A 27,698-nucleotide genomic window follows, 5' to 3' on the forward strand; every position below is an offset into this window, starting at 1 on the left:
GCGATATAGTCATTTAAAGTGTCAGCCAATCAGATTGCAGCACACGTGCATGCGCGTGATTTCATGAACTTTTTTCTATATCATATTGTAGGATATCCTAATTCATGACTATGTTTTAAATTTCAAAGCATTTCGTCAAAAAACAGAGATGATACTGAGATTTTTGTTTTAGCCAATCAGAGCGCAGCGCACGTGCATGCGCGTGAGTTCGTGCTAATTTGACAGTGTCACATTATCTACACTTGATATATCTTTATATAATGAGTTTCAAATCATTTCATTAAAAAATGTAAAAGTTATAGCTATATTAAGTATATAAGTCATTTCACGTGTTGCACGCGCACGCACGTGCAGGCGTATGCGCGCAAAATGACCTTCGTTCCGCACATCTACACTACACACCCATTAACCCTAAAAAGGTTTTAGGTCAGTTGGGTGAACAGTTTCCGAGAACACTTCCGGACAAAAAAGTACCGGAGAACAAATAAGAAAAAAAAGAATAATAATAATAATAACTAGTGCTAATTGTAACGGGAACCTCTCTCTCTCTCTCTCAAACGCTGCCCAACTCCCTTTTGGTGCCATATTCCCTGTAAGCTTCATTAAATAAGACAAAGTCTGTGCATTTTCGACTTTAACAACGTTTCCCCAGAAGGATACCAATTATTTTCAAATTTTAATTGCACCCGCGCGCATGTGAATGCAGGTGCGTAATGACGATATCATTTTTCTACACTATCTATATGTTTTGATATACTATATGTGAAAGCATTCAGTCCAAAAGTATTAAAAATCACTCATTAAAGTGTATTTTTAATATCACTCGTTCTAAATGCACGCACGTGCGTGCACGTGTATGATGACCATACCATCTTGTAGGAGTCCCTTATATCTATCTATATTCTAAATCCCATCCTGTTTGGTTGAAAAGCATTGGAGTTATAGCAATTTCAATTTTCAGCCAATCAGATTGCAGCACACGTGCATGCGCGTGATTTCATGATATTTTTCTATATCTTATTGTAGGACATCCTAATGAATGACTATGTTTTAAATTTCAAAACATTTCATCAAAAAGCAAAGGAGATATAGCCCTATCAAGTTTCAGCCAATCAGATTGCAGCACACGTGCATGCGCGTGATTTCTTGAATTTTTTTGTATATCATATTGCAGGATATCTTAATACATGACTACGTTTTTAAGTTCAGAGCATTTCATCAAAAAACAAAGGAGATAAAGCCATTTAAAGTTTCAGCCAATCAGATTGGCGCGCATGCGCATGCACGTGATTTCATGAAAATTTTTATATATCATGTTGTAGGATATTATAATACATGACTATGTTTTAAATTTCAAAACATTTCATCAAAAAGCAAAGGAGATATAGCCCTTTCAAGTTTCAGCCAATCAGATAGCAGCACATGTGCATGCGCGTGATTTCTTGATTTCTTTTTTTGTATATCATATTGCAGGATATCTTAATACATGACTACGTTTTAAATTTCAAAGCATTTCATCAAAAAACAAAGGAGATAAAGCCATTTAAAGTTTCAGCCAATCAGATTGGCGCGCATGCGCATGCACGTTATTTCATGAAAATTTTTATATATCGTGTTGTAGGATATTATAATACATGACTATGTTCTAAATTTCAAAGCATTCCGTCAAAAAACAAAAAAGATATTGAGATTTTTGTTTCAGCCAATCAGAGCGAAGTGCACGTGCATGCGCGTGAGTTCGTGCTAATTTGACAGTGTCATATTATCTACACTTGTAATATATCCTTATATAATACGTTTCAAAGCAATTCATTAAAAAATGTAAAAGTTGTGGCTTTATTAAGTATATCATTCATTTCACGTGTTGCACGCGCACGCACGTGCAGGCGTATGCGCGCAAAATGACCTTCGTTCCGCACACCTACACTACACACCTATTAACCCTAAAAAGGTTTTAGCTCAGTTGGGTGAACAGTTTCTGAGAACACTCGCGGACAAAAAAGTACCGGAGAACAAATAAGAAGAAAAAAGAATAATAATAATAATAATAATAATAATAAGAAACAGAGTAAGAACAATATGTTCCCAAACTTCGTTTGGGGAACATAACTAGTTTTAATTGTAACGGGGACCGTTACAGATGTTCCCCAAACGCTCCCCAAATCCCTTTTTGTGCCATTTTCCTGTACGACATTTTTAAAATATGCTCATTATCAAAGAATTTCATATAAGAATTATTAAAGCTACAATGATATCAACTATATTTTATTTAACTCATTGCACGCGCACGCACGTGCATGCACATGCAAGATGATCACAACATGTTGTCTTAACCATAAACATTTCTTTGTGTCGTGAGAATCAATAAGACAAATCATAAAAAATATAAATGTTACCATTTTTCAAATATATTGGTCATTTTGCATATTGTGCGCGTGCACTTGCACGCATGCTTGTCCTTGCATTCCATTTTGATAGTAGCATAATGTAGTAATCCATCATACCTATTCATATTCTAAATTTCATCCCGTTTTGTTGAGAAACAAGAAAGTTATAGGCATTTAAAGTTTCAGCCAATCAGATTGCAGCACATGTGCATGCGCATGCTTTTATGATAATTGTTATACATCATGCTGTAGATCTTCATTATGTATGACTATGTTCAAAATTTCAAAGGATTTTGTCAAAAAACAAGACAGATATTGAGAATTTAGTTTCAGCCAATCAGAGCAAAGCGCACGTGCATGCACATGAGTTCTTGCTATTTTGACCATGTCATTATGTCTATACTACTAATATATCCTCACATTGTGAGTTTCAAAGCATTTCATCAAAAAAAAATAGAAAAGTTGCGGCTATATCTATTATATTGGTCATTTCACGTGTTGCACGTGCGCGCTCTTGCAAGCACGTGCGCGCAAAATGACCTTGATTCCGCAAATCTACATAACATGTCTACTGACCCTAAAAAGGTTTTACCTACATCGGATGAACAGTTTACAAGATCACTCCCGGACAAAAAAGTACCCAGGAAGAAGAAGAAGAAAAATAATAATAATAAGAAACAGAGTAAAAACAATATGTTCCCCAACTTCGTTTGGGGAACATAATAATAAGAAACCGAGTAAAAACAATATGTTCCCAAACTCCGTTTGGGGAACATAATAATAAGAAACCGAGTAAAAACAATATGTTCCCAAACTCCGTTTGGGGAACATAATTACAGGCATAATCAATTTGTAAAGTCCTTTTCACTTTATGAAAAAGACATAAAGGAGAGAAATTAACAATTTCTTTCACAACCTTTCTAGTCCATTTTCAGATCCATATTTAAAATTATATCACAGGTGCAAAATAATAACAAACTAAACAATAAAAATCCAACAATTTGATGCTATGATGTGATGTGGTGCTAACTCTTTGCATCTGGTCCAGATTTTTTCACTTTTGGTTTCAATTCGAATGTTATTGATATTTTACTTGAGACAGTGACACTGGAGTTGTTCATTTTCTGCTGTAAAGTCCTGGGTGTGTTAAATTCATCGGGTGAGTCCTCGGTCCCCTGCCATTCTTTGTTTTCTAGTTCCTTGATGCTGATTGGACGACCAACGGACTGGTTTACAAAGCGAGCCATCTCTTGAGCCTTTTGTTTTGCATTATGAATGGCAAGTAAACTTGCTTGTTGTCTGAAATAAAAATACACAATGCTACTAAGTAATAATATGAATTAAACAAACCATTTTTTTTAATGCCACTTCAATCAGATGCAAACAGTGAAATGTATGTACAGGGAAATTTTTGATTCCATTCTATTTTTGCCCCTTTTTGCCCTCACTGCTAATGGGTGAATTTGAAATGGGGCAAATTAAAAAGAGACAACATAATCTCTTGTTTGAAAATGTTTATTGCTATAGGGTGAAAATAATACAGAGCAAAAATAATCCTGTACGTACAGTGTATACTGTAGTTTATACAGTAATAAATTACGAACCTCAAATTCTGGAGAGTGACAGATGAATGAAAAAACTCAGGTAAACACACTGTCACTGTAGGGTCAAGCTTCTCCACTAGAAGATTGGACACATTCTGGCATTTGTGAAGATCTATGAAGAGAGCTGTTACTTCAACATCCAGTTGGTACATTGTATCTGACCTCCTCATTGTCTTGTTTATTTGTATGTCTGAGTCCTATGAAAATATAAGAAGGAATATAAAAATTTAAGTGAATACTCCACAAGGGAGTTTGTAAAAATGGTGCCTGTAACTTAGTGTAAGCTTTGTACAGTATGGCTTATCATGCTTATTTTGGGTATACATGTAATCGTGAGTGCTCTGAACTCAAATAACTAAATGTGCAAGAACATGTACAGAAAATTAACTTAAACTAAAACTATTGCTCCTCAGTCCTCAAGCAATTTTTTTTGTAAAACCTTCAAAGTTTTCCTTTGCTGCTAACATTTCAAAAGATAATGGTGAATATAACATGAATATAATGAGAGCATTTACCTCTTGCATACAGTTTAAGAGAAACAAAAAAGTAAATGCATATACATAATCGCCTATTTTAGACCCTGTTGAAGAAAATGCAATTTACACTATGTAACATGTATGTGAAGTCACGGTCTTGACTGTACTAATGATTTGAAGTTTGATGTGAGTGTAAGCTATGTAAACAATTTTGATGCTATAAATGCATTTGATGCCATGGTCACACTGAAAAAGAGGTTATTAAATCAACTTAAGGGGGCCGACTATAGTTTCCATTGCACAATATTTCGCGCATCATAGTAAAATGAAGCGTATTTACCGTTTTAATGCAATTTTTTTTGCTTGATTATTAAAATCAAACAAAATTAAGAAATTATAGGTATAAAAATGTAATTACAATTTGTCATATAACTGATTTTTTAACCGATTTTGCAATTGATAGGTAGGTTGACGTCGTTGCAGTGTGTTTTTGACGTTATGATAATCTGTAGCTCTTAAAGAAAGGGGTAATAAAAATATTATTAAGGAAAAAGTAATAAACATACGCTCTTGAAATTCAAAACATAGAAATTTGAGAGTATCTCCAATATTTTTTTCATGTTTTCATGTGAATCCATTGTGTATGTCATATTTTGTAATACTCTATAAAAATAGAAAATTTTGCTAATTTTTTGCATTTTGAGATGCCCCTTCTGGTAACAAGACGGTAGAATTTTGTGTTTCTTATATATATATTGTATGATATAGTATTACGCATCAAATATTAGAGTTTGAACAAAATGTCTATTGTAGTATTTGTATAATTTGCTTTAAAGTGCTAAAAATTGGCATTTTCCTATATAATGTACCTGTATTTTGAGACAGTCCCTTAAAAATACCTGGACGGTAAATTTCCCCAAACTTTGCATGTACACTAAAGTTAATGTAAGTTATATATGGTATAAAAATGAAGAGTTTCGCTATTGTAGTTTTCACACAATAAAACTATAGTCGGCCCCCTTAAAATAAAGCTACCTGTTCATGGTGTTGTAAATGGGAGAATTTCTAAACTAGCATTCTAACACCATATTAAAAGGGCTGTTTGAGACCAATGAAAGGTAAATAAAGTATCAAGAATATGAGTACAATATCGATATATGATTAAGATACAAGACCAAAGTAAACCAAAAAAAAACTATTACCTTCACTGAATGATTGTGAAGCGTCTGTATGATGTAATCTAGCCTTCTTGTAGTGCTCTCTTTTACATCTGCTACAGTTTCTTTTGTGGATGTTATTCTGATAGTGAGCTTGCATCTGTCAGGTGGCAGTGTAACAACTCCAACAGAGGAAACTTGGATTACACGATTGTCAATTTTGGCCTCTGTGATTTGATTTTCATCGTTTGCAAATGAATTCATCTTGTTTAATTCTGATGCTGTATCCGGGAGATTAGCAAAAACATGTGATGGTTTGAATAAACTCATTTGAAAACTTTAAAGAGCTATAAAGCAATCTCAAAAAGCTGAAAAATCGTCAACAAGTCCACTCTTGTTTACATCCCTTACACCAATTAAAAAAAGATTTCTTTTTCGACTTCACTACAAAAATATTCAGTTAACTTTAAGAAATAAAGAAATCAACAGATTTATGATATATTTGATTAATAAATACAGCATAAATTAGCCAATAATTTTTTTAAAATCTCGTATTGCTGATGATTTAAGCGGCAGCCGGAAGAGGTTTTCCCGGCAAGTGAAACGTTGCATTCGCAGAGAGACAGCAGAACCGACGGCATGGCTTCCAAATATGGACCTCGACCTGTTGGCACGGACGGGAGCGATCACTGGCACAGAGAAAGTGTTGCCTGGCAGTATAAATTTAGGTATGAGGTCAAAGATCTGTTACAAATTTCTGATGTAACATGGGAATCTGTCTTTTTCCAAGTGTAACTTGAATAATTCGCAGCATCTTGAGCATGCTCTAGCTAAATCTATCCCCCATTTACCCTCATTATCTACCTGAAGACATGTACAAGTAGTTTTTTTTGGAGAGGTTACATTATCTGAGAGAATGTTTAATAGTGCACCATGGATGAAAGAGTAAGTTATCAGTTAAAATTTCAAAGTTTAATGTAATTTTCTAATGAATTGATGCACGTAACTTTGATTTGTCACAAGACAAATAACAGAACAAGACATACTCGTATTTTTTTGGTGACATTGTTCAATCATATTGATGTGAAGCAGCTTCATAACTGAACAGCAGTAGGGAAAGATTTATCGTTTCAGCGACACGGTGGAGATAACGTTATTTTTATAAAATAATCTTTGGGTAAAAAAGTTTGTCTCATGCAGGGTTTCAAGTTGACTGTTCTAAACCTCCTATAGATCAACCACTAATAGAGTACATAATGCATTGCGGGTGTCATGCAGTGGTCAGTGCATTTGCTGTATGTAGAGTCACAGAGTAAGGAGTTCATTGCCTGCTAGAAGTTCAAAAAAGCCTTTCTGATCAAACTTGTATGGGCATAGTGTGAAACTTGTAACTATAGACATGAGACTCATTGGTATGAATTTAAACATTTTAGCTATCATGATTTAGTATAACAAATAAAGAAAGATGTCGGATGTTTGGATGATGTAATAATGTATAGAGAAAAACAAATGAGATCGGGAATACGATCGTAGTTCCTGATTGAGCTATTTCAACGAATTCTTGGTATAAACATTTTATGTAAATGCTCTGTTTATTTCAAAAGAGTATAAAAATACATTGCAACATAAATTTTATTTACATGTATTTACTTATATTTTTGACGGACTCATAAAATTGCTGGCGGACTAGTAAAAGTAAAGAAGCACTAGTCCGGCCGGATCAAAGCCTAAGAATGTTAGTGTCGAACCCTGTATGTTGTCAAATATCTAAATGTGAAGCCAAGTGTTTTCTTCCTCCCATGTTTAAGTTTTTAGCTCACCTCAGCGAAGTTGGGGGGAGCTTATGTGATACCCTCGGCGTCGGCGTCCTGGGTTAAGGTTAGGTTTTTTGGAGCAGTTTTCTTTTTAAGTACTTCTATGTCCTATATTGATTAGACATGCATGGAAGATGTTTCTAATGTGTTTCATTGTACCAGTCAAAGTTTCAGATGCTGCAATTTCAGCAAAGGAATGACCAGGTTAATGTTTTTGGTGCAGGTTAACATTTTTGGTGCAGTTTTTGGTGTAGGTCTCATTTCCGAGTAACTATAAGCCCTATGTTGACAAAACTTACATGGATGGTACATCTTAGGATGCATACTACCAAACTTGCTTCGGATGCTGAATCTGACCTACATTTTCCGGTTGAGTGAACAGGTTAAAGTTTTTGGTGCAGGTTTCATTCCCAAGGTACTATGAACCCTATAATGACCAAACTTGCATGGATGGTACATCTTAGGATGCATACTACCAGACTTGCTTCGGATGCTGAATCTGACCTACATTTTCCGGTTGAGTGAACAGGTTAAAGTTTTTGGTGCAGGTTTCATTTCCAAGTTATGAGACATATAATGACCAAACTTGCATGGATGGTACATCTTACAGGATGCATAAATTACAAGACTTGAACCCTATAATGACCAAACTTGCATGGATGGTACATCTTAGGATGCTGAACCTGACCTACATTTTCCAAGTTATGAGACATATAATGACCAAACTTGCATGGATGGAGTGAACAGGTTAAAATTTTTGGTGCAGGTTTCATTTCCAAGGTACTAATAACTATGAACCCTATAATGACTAAACTTGCCTGGATGGTACATCTTAGGATGCATACTACCGGACTTGCTTTGGATGCTGAATCTGACCTACATTTTCCGGTTGAGTAAACAGGTTAAAGTTTATGGTGCAGGATTCATTTCCAAGTAACTTTGAGCCCTATAATGACCAAACTTGCATGGATGGTACATCTAAGGGTGCATTCTACTAGGCTGGCTTCAGAAGCTGAATCTGACCTACATTTTCCGGATTAGTGAAAAGGTTAGTTTTTTATACAGGTTTCATTACCAAACTTTGAGCTCTATGTTGAACAAACTTGCATGGATGATACATCTTAGGATGCACACTTATGGACTTGCTTCAGATGCTGAATTCAACATACATTTTCCAGATAATTGACCTCGTAAAAGTTATGGGTGCAGGTCTATCACCAAGAAACTATAAGGCTTATATAAACCAAAGTTGCACAAATGATGCATCAAGGGATGAAAACTCTCAATCTTGCTTCAGATGCTGGATTTTAATTATATTTTCATGATGAAGAACTAGTTTTAAGTTTTTATATAGGTCTATTCCAAAGTATCAAAATTGCATAAATTTTGCATTTTTGGATGTACACTTTTTGTTGGTTAATTGTGTGACTTAATTTGCCTTACTTAAAGACAACATTTGTTGAGGTGAGCTCTGTAATCTCTGATTACCTATGTTTTTAAATATAAATTCTACTGCTTCAATTATAAAAATACATAAAACAGGTTTACTAACAAAGGGGCACAGTTTGTACCCATGGGATATCCAACATATTGTTGATCACCTGATCTCCAAAAATTGATAAATATCATCAATCAGAAACTCAAACATCTTTTTAATTTATACATCAGAGTACATGTGCTTTTCCTTTTCAGGTTAGTGAAAACAATGTTTTAATTGGCTCATGCAAACTTATATGAGGCCAATGATAAGGGCATTTCTAACTCTGTCAAAGTCAATCTATTTGTAAAAGGTTTATGTGGTGCAGAATGGATCAGAAACTCTTGATTCGGGAAGTTAGTTCCATGGAAATGGTCTTTATCTCAATAACTAAAATCGTAGTTTAATATTTTGTAAGTCATTATGCATATGTATCCCTTAATTGTTGCAGAGCTCTTTGAAGTGTTTTTAGTTGAAATACTAGCTGGTGCGACGTACTACATTTATTGAAAAAAAGTTATCTATTAAAAAGTGATCTTTTATTTGTTAACATATTTGAAGCGGTTAAACAATGGGCTATGGAACTTTATCATAGCTTTCAGCCTTTCTGAGTTTCAGATTCATTGTGTATTGGGTATCAATAACAGAAGGATTAAATAATATTCTTTTCAATAATTTTTAATCAACAAAATATATTCAGATAAAACATGGGACAATATCAACAATCAGACATAAATCACATAAATAATATATGCTTAAAATGTTAAATAAGGGATTTTCACTGTAAAATATAATCAACATATAACTAGCTCACATTATAAGACATGATACTGATCTAACATAAAATAAAATATGCCTATCTGTGGTCTTATTCAATAAATTAAACCACACACAAATTGAATTATCTAAATACTAAACTCAAAGCATCACACATAAAGAAATATAGTTAAATGAATTAAGCTGGAAGAAGTTTGAACATCTGACTGCTCATTCTTAAAAAAATCAATAAAGTCAGTGAAAACAAGCATACCGTATGTATTTCTGTCAATTTTTTACTCTTATTACTGCTTAAGAATCTCGTAGCCCCTGTGCCAGGGACAAACTTTTCCAAAAATCATCCAGTCCTTTGAGGGAGAGGGTTAATTTTTTTCACAAAAGAGAAACTGTACCCTATTTAGGGTTCATAAAATATATCATCACGAAGAACTGAAAATAAGATGGAAAACATTTTCCCCCTTCTTTAAAAGAGAGGAACACAAAACACATTTAACTTTGTGAAAACAGCTCATTACAATTTGTACAAATTGTAGATTCAAATTTATCCTAATCAAAATTGGGCGTAATGAACAAGCATTGTTGCCTAAAAAGCTATGATAACTGTGGAAATGTGCACTCATATTTAACTCTGTTTACTAGTATTTATTGGATGCATTTTCATTGCAGCTCTCTGAACAAGTCCAGACTTCGGACAGACTTGATCACTCACATTGTGCTGAGTTTGTTGATGTTCATTCGAGTCCTTCCTGGGCTGACTTCATTCCTCGGTGTTGGACCAGTGTCTTCACTCAGAAAATGGAACTTTCCTCCACCCCGACCCTGGGAGTATGCTTGGATGGTGTGTACTATGGCAATATTGGTTGGGTGGAGATCCATGGCGAAAAATGATATTAAACTTCTGAAACAGTACGTTGTGGGGTCCATACTCTTTGGTATTATTCCTGTGGTTTTTGGACTCGTAGAACAAAGTGATGACTTGTACGCATATCTGAATGAGAAGAAATATACTGGACAATTTTTTGGATACCCTGCCGTTCTTGTGTTCTACTTATTTCTATTTATAGCTATTCAGGTTCATGGATTCGGTATTTACTTTTCATATCAACTTCTGAAGTCTTGGAAACCCAGGGAAAGAAAGACGCAATAATTTTAAATGACTGTATGCTTCCCATTTTTGTTCACATTTCCATGTTGTTTGAGTGTTTTTGACAATGAGTGCATGAGTATACAAAGCTATAAATAGCTAACATGTTTTTAATCTTTCCATGTTCATTTTTTTAAAAACCTTTTTTTCATTCATGTAATTTTGTAAACCTGGACAAGCACATTTTTATGTTGCACAAAAATACAGTAAGAGTACTGTAGTCACATCTGCATGCAGCTAGCTTTGTCATTAGATTTACATTTGAACTGATTACAAATGGAAGATATAAATTTTACTTCTCCCATTTGTTGGAAGGGGTTTACACATTTTTTAATGACTGCAAGTTGTGCAATTATAACTCAAACATAGATATGTTTGAAGAGAAATGAATGTGTATTTTGTGACAGACATTGAGTATAGATTGGTGCATTTTAAGAGAAATAGCTGGGAGACACAAATTATAATAGTGATCAACCTAAAAACTTGAATTCTGTTGTTTCCAATGTTGGTAGTTGGTTATTTCATAGTATTTCACTTTTTTGTGCAAATATGGCAATTTAGCAGATAAAAATAAATCTGCTCTTGGTTTTCCATTCCAAAAAATCTTTAAGCTTTTAAAATATTGGTTTACATGGTTAAAGTCATTTCCTTGGTTATGTTGTAGGTGTAGATTTACATTTTCACTTTTTTTTTTTTTGTAAAGACAATTGTATTTTTATAGCATAGAATGCTATGTCCTTTTGTTTTTACATTGGCATAAAAGCTACATTAGAGAGTTCTCAATTTGCAAGTTATATACTAGTATGTAAAAACATTATGAAGTTATGCTATGCAAAATGTTGTGTTAATATACATTAAACCAATATATCCAAGATAGGAAAAGGTTGATATACATATTTTCAGTGTTAATTGTTATGCTTTGAGTTATGTCCCCTTTTTAAAATAAGTTGCACTCTTTGGTGTACCTGATATCAGCCCATGCACATGTGCAGCTTCTAAACGTCAGAGACTTAGGTGTAAATATTCATTGTTTTGTTCTTTACCTGTTACCTGTTTCACTTCTTTTTTTATTACCTCAGATCCTGTATTGTGAAGTTAATAAAACTAAATGACACAAGGTTTTTTTTTCTGTTGTTTATTCTTCAAACTTAAGTACATATACAATGTACATGATTTAACATGAATACATTAATTCAAAGAAAAAAGACCAAAATGATGATGACAATCGATATACTATATTATGAGAAATGACGAATGTATACAGAGACGTGACTGTTCTTTTTAATAATTTTGAATTTTCATCAATCTTATCCAGGTACAAACGTGTCTATTTTCTACATGTACATGTACATGTTTGTTAGGTCTCTGAGAACTATCAAATGTTGATAGTATTCTTGACTTTCAATAGTGAGACTTGTTGACCTGGTAAATTTCATTTATATTTGAGTTAACAGACAAGGTAAATTGGTAACTCAGTGATAAAGATTCCTCATTACCTTCAGAGAAATATTTGTTTTTGTACAAGTTGTAGATTTATTTTTACAACTTTTTCCTGAACTGATGTCTTTGCACAAGTGGTAGATTATATTTTCACAACAACTTTTCCTGTACGAATGTCTTGTAGAGTCTTCATGGTATCAGCTGCACTATCAAGGGAGATTGTCTTTGATATCTTGCACCTAAAAAGTATTGATATTTAAAGATCTTCATTGTTTTATAACTTACCTTCTTTTAAATTTTCTATTGGCTTTAGTTACATATTTATTTCAAAATCATGCCATCAGATCAGGAGTTACTGGATATGCAATTTTGAATTCTATTATTCACACATTCAAAGGAGTTAATATAGTATGCAAGCATGATCCAAGTTTGACTACAGCTTTACTGTCAGAGAAATATCTTTTCTGAGAATTTTATATTCAAAAAATCTCATTTCTTGAATATACATGTATATAAGATGCAGGATCTGAAGCAATATTGCTGGTATTGAGTTACATGTATCACTCATGGGAATTTAATCTTCCTTGATAGATTTAAGAATGTACCTTGGATTTATGCAAGTACAATCTTAAGAAGCCCCCCCCCCCCTCCCAGAAAAAACATTCATGAGGTACTCTTCTGAATACACTGTAATATAGTCCATTAGGCTGACCTACAGAAAATAAGCTATTAGGTCAAATGCATTATCAATATTAAATAGCAGTAATAGACAATTATTGATGCAGTGGTATTGTTAAGAAAAGTAGACTAGATTTGTTAAAGAAAAAAAATGATTCATCAAACTAATAATTAAGGTTGGATTTGGCTAGAAACATAGTCTCATAGAATCTATGCATTCTCTGGTGCATCAATCTAGCAAACAAGGCCAAATGGGGCTTCATACACAGATGCAAAAATTATCATCTCAAATAACACATGGACTGTGTTTGTTATTGATACAGAAAGATATTAATAAGGTCATTTTTTAGTATACTTACTTGACAATCCCTCTTTCAAGTTTTTCCACTGCATCCTGGAGAATGTCTACAAAGCATTTTTTGATCATGTTAAATGTCTTTTTTTTATTTTAAATCCCTTATTAGAATAACAAAGGTGATTTGACATGTACGAGCTTCATTGGTTTTATACTCACGCTGGAATCGTCCATGTTGTGAGTACGCTAACGTCCATATATTCTCAAACAGGAAGTGAACACTCCCTCCTCTGAGAAATAATTTCTGGCAATCTGGTGGATCCAGCTTGAAAAAAAAATCAATAACATATTTTATATGAATTAAAAAGTAAATAAATGAGTTAAGACGTTAAAGATTTTGAAGCAGGTCATTTCAAAGGTATTTATTGACCCTATGGTGACCATATACTTGGATGGATAATGCATCTTGAGAGGTATATACTGAGTCATGCTTCTGATGCTGACTGGATCTGACCTACATTTTCCAGATGAATGACCATGGAAAAATTGTTTGGAGGAGGTCCATTCAAATCTTACGGTAACCTAACTTGTAAGAATAACACTTCTACAGATGGATACTTTTAGACAAGCTTGAGATGCTAAATTTGGCCTAAATATTCCAGATGAGTGACTAGATTAAAATTTTGGAGCAGGTTCATTTCATAACTATAAATGACTAGATAAAACTTACACAGATTATGCATTTAGGGATGCATACTGCCTCGGATGCAGGATGTTACCTTTATTCTCCAAATGAGTGACCTGGTTAAAATTTTTTTGGGCAATTTCCAAGTTCATGTACCGCAACTCTAAGATCTTTGCTGATAAATCTAACAAGGATGATGCATTTAGGGATACCCATTATCATGCTTGGGGTGCTGAATCTGACTTAATATACATTATTCTGATGAACGATCAAATTCTTACATTATTTAAAGCTAGTCCATTTCCAAGTGCATGTAACTACAGAGCCTACTTAGACTAAATTGTATGGTAGCACACATTCTTCTGATTCAGCATCTGGCCTGGATGATCTTACCTACATTTTCAGGTGATAAATACAAAGATTTTTATTAAATCCATTCCCTAAAAATTTTTAATCTTTTGAAAACGAAACCTACATTGATGTGCATCTAGGAATGCACAGAACCTGATCATTCATTTCCATTCATTTGAGACTTTGTTTGCCTTTACAATATTAAAAGATTCATCAATGTGAGCTTGGTAATCTTTGATGACCAATAATTTCTATATGGCAAAGTGATATATGTAATAAAAAGCATCTGTATTAAGAAGGATAGGTAATCTTCATAACATCTATATTTGATGTTCAATAAAAAATAAGGATCAAATGTTGTAAATGTATATGTGACATTTCCTTCAGCATGCTAGATTGATTGTATAAGGTTTAACATCCCTCTTGAGAATTTTTCACTCATATGGAGATGCCACCACTTGCATACTTGAATATTTTACTTGAAAAAGACGTTAATGGTAACCTAACAACCAAGTTATATGATAAACATGACAACTTTACCTTTTCTATTGTCAACTTCCCTTACTTATGCAGCAATATACCTTCATCACCTGCATACGGAGTGTATATATCTCAGTTGATTCGATACGCAAGAGCATGCTCTACATATGAGCAATTTCTAAAACAAGGTAAATTATTGACAAGCAAGTTGATGAAACATGAATATCAGCAGTCTCGTCTAAAGTCATCATTTCGTAAGTTCTATGGTCAATACAATGACCTTGTCAGCAAATACAATTCATTATTGAGTCAAATGCTGACTGGCGTTTTTCATACCAATTATTAGTCCATTATTTATACACTGAATTGACGACGGATTTTTCCGTTATTTCACGATCATGACAATGAGCACACGGCGGGTGTGACCGGTCAGCAGGGGATGCTCACTCCTCCATGGCACCTGATCCCACCTCTGGTGTTTTGGAGGTCCGTGTTTGCTCTGCTCTTGTTTTGTATTGTTTTATGGACTTTGAGATTGAATAGTGTTCGTTATCTCCATATCCTTCTCTTGCCAATGGAGAGCTGCAAATTTTGTCCTATACTTGGCACTTAGAGCCATTGAGCAGGGAGAGATCTTTTTTGTGCCAACTACTATGACACGGGACCTCAGTTTATATGGTCTCATCTGAAGAACCGGTCTCCACCTCCCACAGTGAGATTGGAACTCGAGATGTAAGAATCAACCCCTTACTTTGCAACTCTAGAGCAGACGCTCTGACCACTGCACCATGGCATGCGGGAAACATTAGCATGCTAGAGGTTTATGACAGGATACTTATAACCTCAAGGAGTGTAAGGAATGGTGTTATCTAAGGATCTTACATGTAGGAGTAATGTGACATTATGTGTACATGTATTTATGTACCTGGAGGCCTGGCTGCTGTGTGATCCATTTCCCAGAGGCACCTAGACAGGAAATGACATCATGTTTATGTGGTTTGGGATATTTTAAATTTTCTCCCACTATCTTTTGGTCTTCTTCATCATTGAATTGTCGCACTAAAACAAAAACATGACAGTAAATGAAATACAAGACAGAAAACTTAATAAAATTCCTTAAAGTCAGCAGGCTATCATTGTGAATGAAATATACTGTTTCATTATTTTTTTTTTTTTTACCTCCGTTGTCGATGACAACATCCACCCCCACACCTCCCGTCTCCTCCATCACACTGCTGACAAGGATGTTACTTCTCTGGTCAAGGTCAATTATCTGAGCTGATAAACAACATTTAAATTTATAGAAAATAAAATTGCAGTCACCCATGTGGTGTTGTAGTTACAGTGTTTGCTCTAGCAACAATGTAAGTGGTTGATCCTTGCGTCGCAGTTTCGAATTCCATTACTGGACATGGTGACCAGTAATTTGAATTAGACTGTTTAAAACAAGGTCCTGTGTTGCATGATTAAGATCCCTCACTGCTCAAATGCAATGTGTTGAGTACATATCATAATTTGTAGCCCTCCACTTGCAAGTGGTGGCATCTTGATATGAGTTACAATTTCTAGAAGGGATGTTAAACACAAGCAAACACAATTTAATGCATACGTCTGTAAAATTTAGCATGCACTTGGAAAAGTACATGTATCAGTTTAACTAGCTGTACCTATTGGGGTGTCTAGGTTTTCCAGAATGCCTCTTTCCTCATTGCTACTGGCAGTAGATATCACCTGAAACCAAGATTCAGAAAATGGTGAAACTTATGATTAAATATTGTTTAAATAATATGTAAAAGTAACTTCAGTAACTGGAAATCTGATTTGAAAATTGAAGTAGTAAATATAATATTTATCATATGAATCCTTCAATTAGGATTATCATTTTTGTATTTTTAATGCTAGTACATTGAATTTTCATGCATTGCAATACTTTATCCTTCATAGTTGACCACACCTTTGCTCCCCATTGACTAGCTAGCTGTATGGCAACATTTCCAAATGACGAAGCCCCATCTATAATGAGGACTGTATCTCCGCTACAGACATGTGCATGGTAGTATAAGGCAGTGTATGCCTTTAGGCAGTCACCAATGCCTGCTACTGCCTCCTCATAGCTCAGGCGTTCTGGCTTCTTCACTGAAAGTAATGACATAAAGTCAAAACCTTGTTAGCTCAGTAAGACTAACAAAAGTTTTATTTTTCTAAAGTTAAGACTTTTAACTCATTCTGAAAATTCCTTGTATTCCAGATATTCAAGCTCTAGAAACTGAAGTTCAATAGTTAATAACCTTTTTCAATCTAATTGTTTTTCTAACTAACTCTATTCTGCTTATCTTATGTTCTTACTTCGAGAAGACAATTTAAAATTTCAGTTTCACTTCAGTCTCAGTCAACTATGGAATTATGAGATTCTACTTTTGAATTCTAGATAATATTAATATAAGACGTAGAATTAAAAAAAATTAAAAGACAAGTTATTCTGAATATTCAATTTGTTACTGTATATATATTTTTTGCAAATTTTTAAATTTAGAGCAATCATAATCTCCATATAAATTCACATTTTGGCAGTATATATGAACACCTCAAGAAAGAATTTTGCGCCGAACTCTGAAATATGATTGCAATAGCATTACATCTATATGCTTGTGTTGTACGAGGGTTGATCCAAAAGTAATGTCACAGTGTCCATATCTTTTATATTTGGTGTCATATTATCAAATATTATATACCAAAAAATGCACAAATATAAATTTAATTAAACTTTAATTTTTCATTCAATAATGTTTAACTGAATTTACTTTATAGATGTTTAAAACATATAAGATAGGGGTGTCGCCACGTCAAAACCGAGCGTCACAAATTAAAGTGTACTTTTTTAGTACAAAAAAAAAACAAACACTTAAAAAGCATCTTTTAAAAGCGCCTAAATGCAAAATACTTTAAAAGACAAAAATTTACATCATTTTCTAGTCTTAAATTGAAAATTATATGACATCACTGCTATTTTTTATGAAAAACATCGTTGATTTATTCCGGTGCATTGAAAAAAGGAAATGTCAAAATGGACAAAAAAGCTAAAAACAAACTGTAATGCATTTTTGCTTCAAAATGGAGAAGTCGTCATTAGAGAAAGTTACGTTGATTCACCAGACTTTCGGAGGAAAGAATGTAAATAAGAGACTTGTTTAATTGGTTTCAGCGATTTTCGGTGGGTGATGGGTCATTAAAGCCATAAATGGCGTAACTGATCAAAAAAATATTTTTTTTGAAAAATACAAAATTAAGTCAAGAAATATAGTTAATACATTTAAATTAAAACTTTTCATACAATTCTGAACACGGAGAACACCTCGTTTCATATAATAATACGATTTTATCTTCTCTGTAATGTGTTATTTAAATCTTTTGTATTTTCTTCCGAGTCGGAGAAAATTCCGAGAATCCAAATTAAATTGTGATATCTGTATAACGCAATTGACTTAGATTTTGTAATGTACAGAAAAGTTCTATCTTTATATAAAGTAATGATACAACTAATAAGTTCTTATAATTTTAGTCTAATAATTTTTATTGTACATATGCCATATATGGCTTTAAATGCTCAGCAGATGACAAGAAAACCGAAAGATGGGAGGGCGGACGGAAATGTTCAATGGTGTGTGACGTTGTCAAAAAGACAGACGTATAGAGCGATATGTGAAATTTTAAGTTGGTCTTTTACTACTGTTCAATGAATTTTGACAGAATTAATTATGAAAAGAGTAAGTGTCCGATGGGTACTAAGGGTAAGAAAGTGAAATTTGTGAACGTGTTTGTGGATATCAAATCTGAAATATTTTTTAATGAAATGAAGGGAAGCGTTTAAATGTATGATGGCGCGTATCCGTCATATGACGTTATTTAGCTGCGGCCACTACCATAATCGCACGTTGTATATAATCCGATATTTTGAAAAGTATAAATCATGCTGAATTGAAATTTTCAGGTCTGATTTGAAATAAATGTAGCTTTCATCATTTATAATTTTGTTGTTTTACGTCGACGGATAGCGATTTTATTGAAGTTGTGACATTACTTTTGGATCAACCCTCGTACATGTATACCTGAAGAATGCTTACCAACATCATACTCTGATAACAAACAGTACTCCCCACATCCCGAGTAATGACTTCCTAAGGAAACAATACCTGCATATGAAAAAAGACATCTCATACATATACATGTACATGTACTTGAATTAACTAAAAAACAAGGCTAAGAAAGAAGAAAAAAACAAGAAAGTTTATTATCACACATGCACCTGTTTACAAATTAAATATGTACCTTTTTTACATACAACTCACTCAGAAAGCATTAAGGAATCTATCATATTCGAAACTAAGGTATAAAAGAAATCTTACCAACAACAGAATCTCCAGTAGCTACATTACTGACTTCTGGTCCCTTCTGAGTGACAATGCCAGCCACCTCATACCCCACAATGTAGCGGCTACGTGGATACTTTTTATAAACATCTGATAGAACCTGTCAACAGACGAAAGATTGTTCAGTCAAATTAGAAAAAGATAGAGGATACTTTTTATAAACATCTGAAAGAACCTGACAACAGAGGAAAGATTGGTCAATCAAATTACAAAAAGGTATAAAATTTCACACTTGGTTTTATATATTTACCATTATAGAGTAATAAAATATACTTTGATGTAGGATTCATTTGGTTGCTAATTCCATTGATCACCTATAGTGAATGTGTATTGTAAATACAGTGTATAAATGATACAATTAAGTTGATTAAAAAATCTTTTATCTTATTTCTTAATTCACTAATTTCTCATCATTAATAATTCAGTTTCAATCTTGAATTTCACTGCGGTGATAAAAGTTTCTTAACATGACCAATTATCAAAGTTGTTTCATGTTTATGTATCAACATCTCATTGTGCTTAGATCCCAGGATTTTACTCCAAATCACTCTTAAGAAAGCTAGTAAATTGCAAGACTTGATTATGACCATCTAATTCCTTAATCTCTTCAAACAGGTAGATTATGTGAAGACCAACTTCGGGTATTTTTTGATCAATTGTGTACAGGTTCTAATAAGCTTGTCTGTCTGGAAACCTATTCCTGAAAGGTTCTCTACTAACTGCGATTTTTTTCTGCTCATTTCTCATAAAACTACCTATCTGCCACCTTCCTCTTTATTCTATATAGGCCCATGCTTCCACAACTGACAACATCAAACATTTATTGCACTGGAAAGTTTCAATGCAAGTGACTTGTGTCTAGCAATTTTTTTAATGATGTGTTGCTTATGAGGCCTCATAAGCAACATATACTGAAAAAAGGGAGCATTGAGGATCTGATTTTGATCATGATTTGGGATTTATAAAAGAACTGCAGCTACCCAAACTTGTATTCTAAAATCATCTCAAGCAATATGATTACCTTAAAATTAGGTGATGATAATGCACATGCCTTCACCTGGACAACAATATCATATTTATCAGGGATAGGGTCAGCTTCCTGAAATACAAATACTACATTTTATTTCAAAGGGTTCACATACTGTAGCTTATGTATGGAGAACATAAAAACAAAGTAAAAAAGACTCACTGATACACTTTAAAAATAAAGAATTTTAAAAGAAATTAGATATATAAAAATGTACATATTATTATTATCATAATGATTGGGCAATACATTTTCTCTACAGAGGTGATACTAAATTGATCAGACTGTCAAATAGGCATGATCTGAACAAAAAAGTTACATTAGCTTCTAAAACGAATTTTTGGTTTTGTTCGTTTTGGACGTCCAAAATCAGTGTTCTCATTCTCTCTGCTATAAAGTTAAAAGCTAAAAACCGCTCAGTTTTCAAATCTATCCATTTTTGACATGTGTGTTAACTGGTAAAGTGAAACTAGAATGTAGACCGGAAGTTGATCTAACGCCTACTTTTCCCATAAGGCTTTCCAGGTTCCGGTTGTTCTTGGGTGTACTTTGATGTGTTTTTACTAGGATTTTTAATAATTTTGAAGTAAATATCGGTTTAGTCTCATTTTTTTCAACAGTAAAAATGATAGTCTACTGATATGCAGTAACGACAAGGATTAATAGCTGCACCGAGATGGTAAGTATCCGCAATGCAGACAGCTCCGGCAGCCCATAATTAAACCGATTGAAATTTATGTAGCAGCTTTTGTAGCTCAAGGAGATTATTTTCTTTTCAGTAGGATTATGATGCAGCAGAATTTAGGTTTATCATTAAATGACAATTGACTAAGCACAATTTTGACCTGTGACCGCATGAATAAATCCATTGAATTCTTCCTCAAGTTACCCTGATTTATATTTGCTAATGCCCTGGTTGTGCACTCGACTGTGTTCTATCACAGTTCACATATGTATTTATTAAATTCCTTTCCATTTCATTTTAACAGATGTAAGTGTTATTTACATGAAAAGCAGCTCATCTGTAAAATAGTCTGCAATCTCAAAACTATTGGTATAAATTGGTTTCAGGGCTTATACATGTTATAGAAACTTCCCAAACTGAGACTTGCAAAAAGAAAAAAAAAATGCTAGACATAAGTACCAAAACATTAAACGCACAGTATTCAAAGATAACTGGCAATTTTGAAACTGATTATAACATATAGAATAAAATTTAATTAGAATTGTTGAAGGCATATAAATGACACAACGTACATGATGTACAACTGTTTTGGACAATGTTGCCTTAGGCTGTTTCATGTTATTGTTAATGATTATTATAGAATTAAATTTATAAATGTAAATTATATTTTATGTTCTCTCTTTTTTTTCTAAATAATATGCTTGGGACACTATTGGACATGGTAGCACATATGCTTAATAATTTTGGTAGTATAATCAATAACAATGATAGGAATCAAACTTGTGCCCCTGTTCATATTTTCTTGTAAGCTTTGCAAAAGATATAGTGTAATAGACAACCTATCAAAATTATCTTTTAATAGAAGTTTTCTTAAAATTTTACTCAGTTTCTAAACTTGTTTCAACAAAGTGAGTTGAACAGTGATTAATTCTTTTTCAAGGATATTATTATTGTTTTATCCTAATGTAATATATCGTGTCCATCTTACAGAGATAATTTTTAAAAAAATGTTTACTACCTCTCAATCTTTTTTAAAGATGTGATTGGAAAGGGGGAGTTTATTTCTGATAAATATCATAAAAATCTGAATTGAAAGCAATGATGTAATTTTAAACATCAGATTTCTATCTTTTGAAAGTTTTTTGTGTAAAAAAAATGTTATCTTTAAGATATTTTGATATTTTACAGAATTTGTACACTTCATGCTACACCATTACATCTTCTGTCTGAAGAGTGATGGCAGAAATCCTTTAGTTTGTTTGAAATGTGTTGTGTTTAACAATGCCTATCATTGAATTAATTTTGAAAGCTTTATTTATACCTGTTCAGTCATTTATGAACTTGTTTATTTTGGCAATAATAAAAATCAAGAAATGAAATAAATAGATCCTTAAGTAGTAAAACTGACTTATTAAAACTAATTTTTTCAACAAAGTTGTTCAATATTAAAGTATTTTTTTAAAGATTAAAGATCTACATATGTTTAGTTATTTGACAGGCATGATAGAACTTGAAATACACTTGATTTACAATAAGTTCTGGTTAGACTTATAACAAAAAATATTTAGATAATCATTTGAACCAAATACGTATGGTATTGTACACTAGAAATGAGCTACATAGCGTGAATGGTTTCAGAGAAAAAAATTTAAATGATTTGTGATCTTAACATTTATTTTAAAGATTGTTCGGAAATAAAGACAGCACAGGGCTAGGAAAAGAAAGATGGCAGCAGCAGCCGGTAAGTTGTGTATTTATTATTTTATTATCCATTCATCCCCATGAAAATTTTTTGATTCTTCCAAGAGAGAAACATGCTGTCTCCAGCATCTTGCTTTTGCAATTGGCATAACAAATCTGTTTTAAAAAGAAAAACTTGCAGACTGTGAAAAATCTTCTTGAAAAGATCCAGGAGCTACAAAAAGGGGGAATGTGGAATTTATATTTATCAAGCTCTTAAAAATGTTCCTGATTTTTAGCTCTACTGGTCAGAGACCAGAAGAGCTTATGCGATAGTAATGCGTCCGTCGTCCGTCCGTCTGTCCGTCTGTCTGTCTGTCCGTCTGTCTGTCTGTCTGTAAACAATTTTTCAAAATGCTACTCCTCCTACAGTTTTGGTCTGATTTCAATATAACTTGGCACACAAGTAGACTACACTAAGATACATAGTTCTGTTTATCGGTTTTTGATTTCGATGAACGGTGTTGCCGTTGTTACTAAAAATAGAAATTTCTGTGAAATTCTTTCAAAATGCTACTCCTCCTTTAGTTTTGGTCTGATTTCAATATAACTTGGCACACAAGTAGACTACACTAAGATACATAATTCTGTATATCGGTTTTTTATTTCGATGAACGGTGTTGCCGTTGTTACTAAAAATAGAAATTTCTGTGAAATTCTTTCAAAATGCTACTCCTCCTACAGTTTTGGTCTGATTTCAATATAACTTGGCACACAAGTAGACTACACTAAGATACATAATTCTGTGTATCGGTTTTTGATTTCAATGAACGGGGTTGCCGTTGTTACTAAAAATAGAAATTTCTGTGAAATTCTTTCAAAATGCTACTCCTCCTTTAGTTTTGGTCTGATTTCAATATAACTTGGCACACAAGTAGACTACACTAAGATACATAATTCTGTATATCGGTTTTTGATTTCGATGAACGGTGTTGCCGTTGTTACTAAAAATAGAAATTTCTGTGAAATTCTTTCAAAATGCTACTCCTCCTACAGTTTTGGTCTGATTTCAATATAAATTGGCACACAAGTAGACTACACTAAGATACATAATTCTGTGTATCGGTTTTTGATTTCGATGAACGGGGTTGCCGTTGTTACTAAAAATAGAAATTTCTGTGAAATTCTTTCAAAATGCTACTCCTCCTACAGTTTTGGTCTGATTTCAATATAACTTGGCACACAAGTACACTACACTAAGATACATAATTATCTTTATCGGTTTTTGATTTCAATGGACGGTGTTGCCGTTGTTACTAAAAATAGAAATTTCTGTAAAATTCTTTCAAAATGCTACTTCTCCTACAGTTTTGGTCTGATTTCAATATAACTTGGCACACAGGTAGACTACCTTAAGATACAAAATTCTGTGTATCGGTTTTTGGTTTCGATGAACGGTGTTGCCGTTGTTACTAAAAATAGGAATTTCTGTTAAAAACTCTCAAAATTCTACTCCAAATACAGTTTAAGTCTGATTATAATATAATGTGGCATGCAAGTAGACTACACTAAGAACATAAAGAGACTTAATCAAGGATCATTATTCTTTTTAGGCCAGCATTTTTTTATTTTTAGGTTTACGAACATCAGAATGAAAAAGTCCCGTAGGAGGAGGAAATAAAAAAAATAATAAAATTATATTTTGGATACATTATCGACTTTTCTACATTAATTTTTGCTTCTTTTTTTATGCTCTCCTAACAGGCTTCTTGCCACTGGACACATAAGGGTTACAAAGGGGAAAATACAACTGTTACATTTAATTGTTTACTTCATCATCTACCAGTTTGGGGCATTGATATAAATCTTTTGATGTTGGACAAAATACAGATTTTTTTTAAAAAATCAATTTTTTAACTCTCTTTTAATATATCTTCATTTTTGTTTTTAATGTGTGTTAGGTAGAAATTATTCTAAAATATTAATATACTCGAGACCTATAAAAGTAATAATTCCTTTCATAAAACAGACAGGGAGTATTCCCAAGGAGTATTGAGGAGTAAGGTGGAATTTTTTTCAATTAAGTGTAAAATAATTTTTCTGGCTGCCATAATAGATACTACATGCCTGTATATATTTGTATATTCTTGTTTTTAAATAGTTGAAATATTTTATTTCTTTAGGCTATTGTTTATTTCTTCCTCAAATGGACTTAACTTCTCCCATAGTTTTATTCATTACATCTGATGCATAAGCGACCCTTTTCTGAAGAATGATGCTAAGACTGTAAGTTATGACAGAAACCTAAACAATGTCTCTGACAATAGCTACCACGGGCAGTTTTAAACCTGTGGGAGGAAAATAATTTACAACAGACAGTTACTCTTTTGAATACGGATACATAATTATCTCACCAACATGTCACTTTGCAACAAAGTCGTCAGCATTTTATTGTTCTCTGAATGGGTGAAATGTTTTGAATGGCACTCCTATCGATAAATATTTACATTAAACTAAGCTTTAGTGCTGCTATGGACTTGACACAAATCTCCCTTCATTACCCGCCATGTTCATTTAAAACCGGACGTACGAGTTCGTAAGGCCAAAGTTTTTATTTTTTTTGGTTTACGATTTTTTGACACAAAAATATGCATTGGGCGGTCGAAAAATAAAAATAAAAATAATTTGGAACCTTGACATATTTTTTTCTCGAGTAGCATTGAAATGAATCAAATAAAACTAATAAACACATAAGATTTTTCAACTTTATTATTTTTTCTTACCATTCGGTTTTACGTCAACAAACAAATGACTCAAGAACAGAAATGGGAGTATCAGCTAGGCTCTGTTACTGTTGATGGTTTTCATTCTTCCGACTTACAAGTCCAAGTTTTCATATTAGACACATTGCACTGGGACAAATATGGGTAAAATTAAAGTGAATCGGCTATTCTCTGGTCAGCCTTTTCTTTTATGAAAAAGTTGTTGGAAACTCCAAAAGTGATGGATTGCTTTCACAACAAACTTTTACCCTAAGATACGTGTGTCAAAGGATCAACCTAGAGTCCTAGACCCATTAAGGAGACTTCCCTTCGATCTCCCTCAAAAAAATTTAGGGAGAAGTTTTGAAATTTAGGGAGACTTCTTGGCGCGCGTACATGGCACACATTAATAAATCGTTATAAAACTATTTCATTGTTTATAACTTACATACATTTCAATAATTTTTCTGTAAAACATTGTATTTAAAATAATTAAAAAAGGAAAAAAAAAAGAATCTTAAAAGATATTTCCCCCCAATTACAAGGTAAATAAATATCTAGAAAAAATCATAAAACAACATTGACATTGAATAAAATTTACTACTACTATTATTAAAATTTAAAAGTTTCTTATTGTCAGATTAATTGTTTATCTTTTTTTTTTCATTTCTTACATAGTAGCTGTCAATCTTAAACTTCTAAAATTTCTCCTTTCATTAGATTTCCAGGCTTTTGGCAATCCAGGCATAGTCATAATTTTGTTAATTTCCCTTCAAACTTATTTTCAATAAAAAATTCTTTTTCTATTAAAAGTTTTGATGCACATCTGCATGCCGATTGAACTAATTATGTTTATCGGATCTGGTGTGTAACTTCTTAGAAAGTTAATAACTTTACAATTTAACAGTAAAAATATGTCTGTATTCACAGCATGAATTAATTATTTGACAATAAAAAGACCTAAAATCTTCTCCAACATCTTTGGCACGACATCGATAGCTGTCCAGCTGTTTTGCGTCTTGTTGTGTATATCTTGTAACGCTGGACTTTTCATACTCGGAAGAGTAAAATCTAGAGGAGTTCCGACAGAGTATTCGATGCATTGGTCATTAGTATAGAAATAGTCTGTTTCGCCCCCTAGGTTGGTCATTGGTGTCCCGCCATGTGGTTTGGCAATCTGTATTTGTGGAAGTCACTTGAATGGCTTTAATGATTAATTAAGATGTGTTGTAAATTATAAAAACAGTCATTTGGTCGAGAAAATTTCGAGTCAGACACATTATTTTTATTTTCGTAAATAGGGAAAAATAGGGTCGGCGGAATCGTAAACCAAGAGAAAAAAAAAGTTTGGCCTAAATTTGAAATCTCGATCCCGACTCAAATTTGACATCGGAAAGAAAAAATTCTTTTTTTCTCAATTTTATTTTTTTTCTGAAAATTCAAAAACCTGAGCGCCGGGTTTGTAAACCTAAAAATAAAAAAATGCTGGCCTTATTGCTGTGGTAAAGTTTCAGTTCCCAACTTTTCTCTTCCTTTCCTGAAGTACAAACCAGTAGAGCTTCAGTCTCCACAGAGACTTCTGGTATCCTTACCAATTCAGTTAGTGAAAGGACCTGGTCCAGATTGACTTGTGTTGATTTGAAAGTTAATAGTCTTAAAAAAAAAAGACAAATATTAATTAAGTATACAGAAGTTTTATGATTTAAAAATGGCCAAGTAATACAAATTATATAACATTCAATTTTTGCCACTTACAGTGTTTCCCCTTTATTTCAAAGTAAAGCAAAGTAGAGATCGGTTGTAACAGGCTATGAGCTGAGGTTTATGAACAGAATCTCTGTGCAATTTTATTTCAAAGCAGTTTTTTTTTTCAGTTGAAGCTGTCAATTTTGCCGGTAGCCGGTTCTTAGAGAAAACAATGCACTTACCTTTGTACTTATCTAAAGATACATTCATTACTGTAGCTCTTTAGAGTTGATCATGTTGATAAACATAAAATGTCATGATTTAAGCAGATAAATGCACAAGTTAAATTAAAATGCTAGGTCAATCTGTTTGCACTTGATAATCTTTACTTTTTAATATTTTTTAAAGTTATTGATTGCATACACCATAGAACAAGACCTGACACAAGTCTTTTTTTTACAATGTAATATGTTATCACCAACATCATGAAAAAATTAGATTTTTTTTTCTCTATTAGCTAAATTAGAAGTAAAAGAGGGATTCATGGTTATAAATATATATTGATTATTTAATTCTAAACTCTCTCTCTCTGAATTGTCTATTAAACAAATGTTAATCATGTTAATAATAAATTTAGATTTCTGTTTTTGTTGTATATACTGAAAC

General features: G+C 33.0%; 4 protein-coding genes across 5 annotated transcripts in view; 2 read left to right on the plus strand and 2 right to left on the minus strand.

Annotated features, from left to right (window-relative positions):
* Window positions 1–3,229: 3,229 nt before the first annotated feature.
* On the minus strand, window positions 3,230–6,024 carry LOC134280643 (interleukin-1 receptor-associated kinase 1-binding protein 1-like). Its single transcript, XM_062763084.1, has 3 exons — window positions 5,670–6,024; window positions 3,992–4,188; window positions 3,230–3,686 (listed from the first exon to the last, which is right to left on the minus strand). The coding sequence occupies exons 1-3, from the start codon at window positions 5,952–5,954 to the stop codon at window positions 3,413–3,415; spliced, it is 756 nt and encodes a 251-aa protein (XP_062619068.1). The 5' UTR covers window positions 5,955–6,024; the 3' UTR covers window positions 3,230–3,412.
* Window positions 6,025–6,203: 179 nt separating this feature from the next.
* LOC134280663 (protein jagunal-like) lies at window positions 6,204–11,953 on the plus strand. Of its 2 annotated transcripts, none has more exons than XM_062763104.1 (2): window positions 6,204–6,352; window positions 10,359–11,953. In XM_062763104.1, the coding sequence occupies exons 1-2, from the start codon at window positions 6,264–6,266 to the stop codon at window positions 10,837–10,839; spliced, it is 570 nt and encodes a 189-aa protein (XP_062619088.1). In that variant the 5' UTR covers window positions 6,204–6,263; the 3' UTR covers window positions 10,840–11,953. The 2 variants fall into 2 exon arrangements, with proteins under 2 accessions (XP_062619088.1, XP_062619089.1); XM_062763105.1 differs by lacking the exon at window positions 6,204–6,352 and adding an exon at window positions 6,410–6,569.
* Window positions 11,954–12,011: 58 nt separating this feature from the next.
* Window positions 12,012–20,711, minus strand: LOC134280669 (quinone oxidoreductase-like protein 1). The gene is made up of 11 exons (XM_062763110.1): window positions 20,539–20,711; window positions 20,214–20,291; window positions 19,169–19,292; window positions 18,887–18,955; window positions 16,720–16,901; window positions 16,433–16,496; window positions 15,945–16,043; window positions 15,691–15,824; window positions 13,469–13,574; window positions 13,314–13,359; window positions 12,012–12,515 (listed from the first exon to the last, which is right to left on the minus strand). The coding sequence occupies exons 1-11, from the start codon at window positions 20,599–20,601 to the stop codon at window positions 12,419–12,421; spliced, it is 1,062 nt and encodes a 353-aa protein (XP_062619094.1). The 5' UTR covers window positions 20,602–20,711; the 3' UTR covers window positions 12,012–12,418.
* A 20-nt stretch (window positions 20,712–20,731) lies between these two features.
* LOC134280670 (intersectin-1-like) overlaps window positions 20,732–27,698 on the plus strand; it is a 46,511-nt gene continuing 39,544 nt past the window's right edge. The window contains exons 1-2 of the mRNA XM_062763111.1: window positions 20,732–20,898; window positions 22,588–22,645. Coding sequence (XP_062619095.1) covers window positions 22,630–22,645 — 16 coding nt within the window. The 5' untranslated portion in view covers window positions 20,732–20,898; window positions 22,588–22,629. The remainder of the gene's footprint in view (window positions 20,899–22,587; window positions 22,646–27,698) is intronic.

This window comes from Saccostrea cucullata, unplaced genomic scaffold, assembly GCF_032062105.1.
Source record: "Saccostrea cucullata isolate Sc308-1 unplaced genomic scaffold, CSIRO_AGI_Scuc_v1 ctg842, whole genome shotgun sequence".
NCBI lineage: Eukaryota > Metazoa > Mollusca > Bivalvia > Ostreida > Ostreidae > Saccostrea > Saccostrea cuccullata.

Coding starts and splice junctions, on each gene's coding strand:
- LOC134280643 (XM_062763084.1), bottom strand. CDS start 5,954: ATGAGTTTATTCAAACCATCACATGTTTTTGCTAATCTCCCGGATACA. Junction 4,189..5,669: donor TTCACAATCATTCAGTGAAG/GTAATAGTTTTT, acceptor ATATTTTCATAG/GACTCAGACATACAAATAAA. Junction 3,687..3,991: donor GTCACTCTCCAGAATTTGAG/GTTCGTAATTTA, acceptor TTTTTATTTCAG/ACAACAAGCAAGTTTACTTG.
- LOC134280663 (XM_062763104.1), top strand. CDS start 6,264: ATGGCTTCCAAATATGGACCTCGACCTGTTGGCACGGACGGGAGCGAT. Junction 6,353..10,358: donor GCCTGGCAGTATAAATTTAG/GTATGAGGTCAA, acceptor TTTTCATTGCAG/CTCTCTGAACAAGTCCAGAC.
- LOC134280669 (XM_062763110.1), bottom strand. CDS start 20,601: ATGAGAACACTGATTTTGGACGTCCAAAACGAACAAAACCAAAAATTC. Junction 20,292..20,538: donor AATTCGTTTTAGAAGCTAAT/GTAACTTTTTTG, acceptor TTTGTATTTCAG/GAAGCTGACCCTATCCCTGA. Junction 13,575..15,690: donor CACAGCAGCCAGGCCTCCAG/GTACATAAATAC, acceptor TTTTTTTTCAAG/CTGGATCCACCAGATTGCCA.